The 7003-nt window shown below is 44.6% G+C and overlaps 1 protein-coding gene across 1 annotated transcript in view; it reads left to right on the top strand.

Annotated features, from left to right (window-relative positions):
• Positions 1-1788: 1788 nt before the first annotated feature.
• The window catches only part of ca12 (carbonic anhydrase XII), a 68315-nt gene continuing 63100 nt past the window's right edge, over positions 1789-7003 (top strand). Inside the window, exons 1-2 of the mRNA XM_041178630.1 lie at positions 1789-2137; positions 4847-4867. Coding sequence (XP_041034564.1) covers positions 2056-2137; positions 4847-4867 — 103 coding nt within the window. The 5' untranslated portion in view covers positions 1789-2055. The remainder of the gene's footprint in view (positions 2138-4846; positions 4868-7003) is intronic.

Raw genomic sequence — 7003 nt, 5'->3', positions numbered from 1 at the left:
AGAGTAAAGGGAAGACCTTTTAGAATAGAGATGAGGAGAAACTTCTTTAGCCAGAGAGTGGTGAATCTATGGAATTCATTGCCACAGAAGGCTGTGGAGGCCAGGTCATTGAGTGTATTTAAGACTGAGATAGATAGGTTCTTGATTGGTAACGGGATCAAAGGTTACGGGGAGAAGGCGGGAGAATGGGGTTGAGAAACTTATCAGCCATGATTGAATGGCGGAGAAGACTCGATGGGCAGAATGGCCTAATTTCTGCTCCTATGTCTTACGGTCTTATGATTCCACTTCACACTCACCCCATCCTCACTATATCTCAGCCAAGTTACACCATATCCTGCATCTTGAGGCTTTCACCTCCTGTTAATACCACTTCAGCCATTTAATCATCTCCTAATTTGCTGTTATTTTCACTCGGTTTGTGTGTAAAGTTGGGGGGGTTGGGGTTGGGAATTACTGACAGACCTCTAGTAGCCAATCGTCCGGTTTTTATACTGGACAGTCCAGTTTTCAGATGCCCAAAACAAAAACAAAAATACCTGGAAAAACTCAGCAGGTCTGGCAGCATCGGCGGAGAAGAGCACAGTTGACGTTTCGAGTCCTCATGACCCTTCAACAGAACTAAGTAAAAATAGGAAAGGGGTGAAATATAAGGTGGTTTAAGGTGGGGGTGGGACAAGAAGAGCTGGATAGAGGGCCAGTGAGAACTGCTGAGTTTTTGCAGGTCATTTTGTTTTTGTTTTGGATTTCCAGCATTCGCAGTTCTTTGCTTTTATCTCTGTATTCCGATGCCCAACCCCCTCTCCGGTCCCCGATTTGAAGCGGACACCTTAGTTTTTACTTTGAACCTCCTTCCCCCTCCACTCTCAATTTGAAAGTGGGATTATTGGTTCTGCCTGTGCCTGAGGATACCCTGTCTCCACGATTAACGTGGCTGTAGACACACACACACACCGATTGAGACTGGCTGCTCTCCGGTGGGGAGATAGTGCACTGCCTGGTCTAAAAGAAACACACGTCTTACTCAGTCTCAACATTTATACACACAGCCCCTGAGTAAAAATACAATTCGGTTCCTTTTTTTAAAAAAAATTCTTAACTGCTTTAGTTCTTCCAAGGTTAATTAAACTCTGGAAATGAAGCTTCCCAAGTTTAACTCGCTGTGTGTAAAGTATTCTCTCACTCGTTTGAACGGAAAGGTCGAAGCAATAGCTGATTAAAATGATTTATTTTAGATTTAAATGATTTATTTTTAATTAAAACGAGTGCCCGTGTTGGGCAGACGTGATTGATATCCTGGTGTTTTATCTCCCCATTCCCGCCCCCCCCTCCCCCTTTGTCTCTCTCTTTGTCTCTCCTTTCTCTCAGTTTTAACTCTGGCGCCGCTCATGTACCGTTAACTTGCCTCTTTTCTCCCTCAGCCACTGGACCAGTTTAAACTTTGCCACAACGGAGCCCCACATGGATTTAGTGGCACATGTTTATAAGCTCCCGTTTTCCATTAGGGTCAGTGCGTTGTCTGTAACAAGCGGCCATTCGCCTCAACACTGAACGGTCCAAAGTTTACATGACCCTCAGGGAATTTCATTGTTTCAGTTCTTTAGCCCGAATTTTGCGAGTCCATTTCCTCCCTTTATCTGGGTGAGACACTCGGAGCTTTACCGGACAGGAAATTTCAGTTACTTTATTCCAAGAAGTTTTCTGAAGCTTCCTGGAGCGAAACCAAAGATAATGGTGTGAGAGAGATGAATTGATTAATTATAGACTCTCAAGAGTAGAGTGGGGTGGAGCCAATTCACCATCTCCTGGATCCCATTCGATGGGCTGGAGTTGCTAACTGTCCCGCTCTGCCCTCGCACTTTAATGAACAAATTGAGCTTTGAACCGGTCAGACAGGTTCCATAGTGTCCGGCATCTCCACATAGTAACGCCCAGAGACTGGGCCAGCCTCCCGACAGCTCTCGCTATAAACAGCCCAGAGCCAGGAGAGAGAGAGAGAGACAGACAGACAGGACAGGACAGGACAGCCGAGAGCAGCAGCCCAGAGTCTTCACCATGTGCCTGGGACGAGGTTCGCGGATCTGGTGCTCAGTAATTTTCATCCTGCAGCTGAGGAGCCGACTCCTGGCAACTGGAGGTCAGTGAGGGATCTTTGGAGGGTCCTTACTTACCCCGAGAGGAAGAGGAGGGTAGAGTCATCACTTACTCTGGGGGGGGGGTGGAGGTGGAGGGTCTTCACTTACCCTCGGGGGGGTGGAGAGTCATCACTTACCCGGGGGGAGGTGGGGGGTGAGTGGAAGGTCTTCACTTACCCTGGGGGGGTGGGGGGGTGGTTGGTGGTGAGTCATCACTTACGTTGGGGGGGGGAAGAGTCATCACTTACCCGGGGGGGGGGGGTTGGGGGTGGTGGTGGTGGAAGGTCTTCATTTATCCTGGGGGGGGGGGGGGGTGTGGAGGGTCTTCACTTATCCTGGGGGCTGGGGATGGAGGGTCTTCATTTGCCCTGGGGGGGTGGAGGGTCTTCATTTATCTGGGTTGGGATGGTATTCATTCATTCACTTAGTTTCATTGTTGTTCACTCAGGCTGGGTGGATGGGTTTCAGCATGAAGGTCCTCACTGGCTGGGTGGGTTTCAGCGTGAGGGTCCCCACAGGCTGGGTGGGTGGGTTTCAGCGTGAGGGTCCCCACAGGCTGGGTGGATTTCATGCTGGAAATTTGCCTGATGGATGAGACCAGGGCTGTGGGATGGAACAGCTCGGGCCCTGGGAATGACTCTCCATTGAGGAAATGGCTTGGCTTGAGCTGAATCTGCACTGATCAGCTCCATGAGGCACAGGGTCAGGTTAATGGACTGCAATTTCCAGGACCCGTACTTATAAATATAGGGATTTCACTCAGCATCTTGCTTCTTTTTGGGATTGTGTGTATATTACGGAGGGTTCAATGGGGAACTGGAGTCTGTGTATGGGAAGAAGCTCTATAAATATCAACGTCTGTAGGTGTGGGGCATCACAAAGTGCCGATGAATGATTTATTGTGCCCTGCAGCACAGTGATGACTGGTGCTGCATGAGGGTTTACCACTTTAAAAGACTTGAATTCTGTCTCCTGGCAAAAGGACCAGGTCAGATCTTGCTGGAGGGGGTAATTTTGTGGGGTAGCCCCATTAGTTAGACCCTTTCTCTGCATCCTTCAGAATTTTTTTGCACCACAACTTGCTGGAAATGTGAGCTGATAATGGGAACCTTAGTGAATGACGGGGCCAAAGCCACCTCAACCATAGAGATTCAAGCATTGAGAAATAAACAAAGGAAAGAGAATGAATTCGAATGAATTAGAGTTGAATGATACAAAAGGAGGCCATTCAGCCCATCATGCCTATGCTGCTTCATTGAAAGAACTATCCAATTAGTTCCACTCTCCATGTCCTTTGCCCCAAGCCCGCAAATTTTCTTCAAATATTCAAATATATATCTAATTTCCTTTTGCAAGTTCCTATTGGATCAGCTTCCACTACCCGATCAGGTAGTGCATTCCATGTCACAACAACTCACTGTGTAAATATTTTTTCTCATGTTCCCTCTTGTTCTTTTGCCCATTGTCTTCAATCTGTGCCCACTGGTTACTTGCCCTCCTGCCACTGGAAACATTTTACCCTTATTTACTCTATCAAAATGCTTGCACCTCTTCAAATCTCCCCTTGACCTCTGCTCTAAGGAGACTAACTCCAGCTTCTCCAGTCTCTCCCTGGAGACTGAAGACTTTCCCTGGGATCATTCTAATGAATCTCCTCCGCGTCCTTTCGAAGGCTTTGACATCCTCCCTCAAGTGTGGTGCCCAGAATTAGACACATTGCTCTGGCTGAGGTTTAGCTACTGTTATATAAAGGTATGGCATAATGTTCTTGTTTTTATACTTTATGCTTATGTTTATACAGTCGTGGATCCCGTAGGCTGTTTGAATAGCCTCCTCAACTTGTACCGCCATCTTCAAAGGCTGAGTTTAAAAAAACCCAGGACACTCCATTCCTGCATCAAAGGGCTCAATTAAGTTAAACATGATTTGCCTTTTAATAAATCTATCATGGCTTTCACTTATTACTCCATGTTTTTCCAAGTATTAATTGAATTCCAGGTTAATATGTCTCAAACTTTCCCCACCACAGGTAGACTATCCTTGAGTGGGTTTACCCCTCTCACCCCCTTTGAACATGAGTGTAACATTTTCAATCCTCCAGTTCTCTGGCACTTCATATTTTAGGAGGACTGTATTGGGTACAGAAAGTGAAGGAATGAAAGATTGGATAGAGAGAGAGAGAGGAGGGGGAAAAACAGACTGAAAAGAGTGAAAAAAAAATGTAATTTTACATCTCCAGCAATAATTTAGTACCTGCAGGAATGAAATTGAACAAGTTGAATTGGTCCCTTTCTTTTTATCTGGGTTACAGAAGTTGTTAGCCACTGCATTAGCAGGTTGATTAAACAAATACTTGTGCTGTTAATAACCAGCCCTGACTTTCTGTGGCTGCAAGCTTAATGGGTAATTAAGGTGAAAATTCAGCATTTTCTTAAACATAATATGGAGCCTAAGGCTGAGATGCTATTTATGCAAAGCAAATAGTTGAGCAGAGTAAATCAGGCAACAAATTCTGGAGATTTGCAACTCTCCGAATATCTCCTCATCCACTGAATTTACTGGCCAGTTTTAGTATTAATAATCACATGCACCATTAATTCACCAGCTATTTTTCCAGCAAGGTCTGGTCAGTTGTGTTTGACTGTGTATGAAGGTGAATATTCAACACTTCATGATCTGGTTTCATTAATGTTTTCATATTTTCTTTACAGCATCTGAGTGGACTTACATCGGTGAGTGCTTCCTGATTTTTTTTTCTCCCACCCACCCCAGTTAAAGACTGCGTATTTCACATTGGTAGGCATTGTCCGGTTGCGTACTCACATTGCACACAGGCTGTTTCCACACCGTACGTTAGCAATCAAACTACAGTTAAGTGTAATTTATCAAGTCTCTCTCTCCCTGTCACTTTAGTATTTACAAGGTCAAAATGTCAAATTGTCTTAGCTCTACTTTGGAACATATCCTGTGTAGCGTCTATCAAACAGTCAGTGAGGTTGGATGGTATAGAGTAAGATTGCCTCTCCCCACCGCCTCACATCAGATTTGGTTCAGGTTGCATTTGTTTGGTGAAAACTGAAACCTGGTTACATTTTGAGCACCAATAAACTGCGTTTTTACATTACACCCATGGCATCAGTTTGAGGTGGAAATGCATGGCAGGAAAGGCTACAGCTGAATTGTAGCCGTCTTTCCTCATTCCCCATTGAGTCGTCCTTTCATTAGCTTTGCAAATGGAATCACATCAGAAAGACATGTTTATCTTTAACACGGACCAAATTACCTGTTGCCTCCAAAACCCAAAATAAACGGATAAGTTTGTTTTCAAATATGGCTCTGGGTGGATCAATATTTCAAAGGTTTGTTTGCATTTGCCTATTAGCAGTGATTCAACTCTTACAGCCAACTTTTCAATTTCTGCATTTAATCACACATCTGCCCTTGTCAGAAGTTTTGACATTTTCACTGAAATAACAGCTGGAGCCATGAGCATCAGCCATTTCTTGAAAGCAATTTTTGAGCTCATAATTTGTGCAGTTATTTCTCAGTTATTTCCTGCATGTCAGAGAGTAACGATAGAGTTTCAAAAATCTAAACCAACCTTCTCAGCTGCCAGTATTAATTATCAGATAGGATCTAAGTCACTGGATACGTAACTGTTATCAAAACCCACTTTCCTTTTCACTGAGTTCCGCATGTTAATGAGGTTCTTACTTTCCCGATGGGAACACATAATCCCAAGTTGTTAGCCCAGCAGAAGAAGGAGAACAAGTCTGTAATTATTGGCTGTAAGGCCAGATACACGGGACTGGACTCAGGCCACACACAATCACGGCGGCACTGAGCACTGGCCTAAGGGCCACACTTAAACATTAACAGCTGACCACCTCTTGCTGTAACCAGCTCCCTGTCATCCTGCTTTACCCCCTGTGGTCCCATTCACTCACTAACCTCAATATTTCATCCAAGTAACCGTTTTTCATCTGTCCGTCATGCAAGTGACCGTTAGCTGGCCTTTCAACCACAGTGGCTGGGCCCAATTCTTAATGTGCTCACCATTTGTACAGTGTCTAGCGGGGTATCACTGGGAGTTGTCACCCTGTCTGATCAGGGGGTGCGGAGATCAATTGTAGCATCCCTACCTCCCCCCCCCCTACCAACCAAAACAATCCAACTCTTTTGACCTTTGCTATCTGTGCCCAGATCAGCACTGCAACCTTGGGACCATTTGAACTGTGTGGCTCCACACTAGACCAGACTTGCGCTGAAGGGAATTCCTACAAGTTAATGTTTCGGAAAAGTATGCTTAACAAGAGAGGCATTAAAGGACAATTTACTTGATGTTACCTCCTTCAGATAATTACAGACTTGTTCTGTTCCTTCTGCTGCCCGAACAGGATTATATTTTCCTATTGGAAAAGTATAACCTCATTAATATGCGGAACTCAGTGAGAAGGAAAGTAGATTTTAAAATCTGCAAATGTCAGTTTCGAATCCAGTGACTTAAATCCTACCTGTTGATTAATACTGGCAGCTGAGAAGATCAGGTTGGGTTTTTACTGAAGGTAACAATAGATTTTCATTCAGGAAATAACTGCAAACTGGCTCCAACCACTGCTACTTTGCATACATTATTGGCTCAAAAATTGCTTTCAAAATTTTTTTCAAAAATTGCAGGGTGGGGCTAGTAGCTCTAACTCTTACCTCAGCAGATACGTGCATAAATTCAGAAATTTGAAAAGTTGCTGTAAGAGTTATGGCACTCTGCCACGAGCTCCGCAAAAATTGGCATCTCTCAGCCTGGCACATTGAAGGGTGTGAAGTTACTGTTCTTGCCTGATAGAGAGGAAATAAATTTGCCACAGAAA

Source organism: Carcharodon carcharias, chromosome 32 (genome assembly GCF_017639515.1).
Source record: "Carcharodon carcharias isolate sCarCar2 chromosome 32, sCarCar2.pri, whole genome shotgun sequence".
Lineage (NCBI taxonomy): Eukaryota > Metazoa > Chordata > Chondrichthyes > Lamniformes > Lamnidae > Carcharodon > Carcharodon carcharias.
The sequence above is the reverse complement of the archived record's forward strand: the minus strand, read 5'-3'. Positions and strand labels throughout refer to the sequence as shown.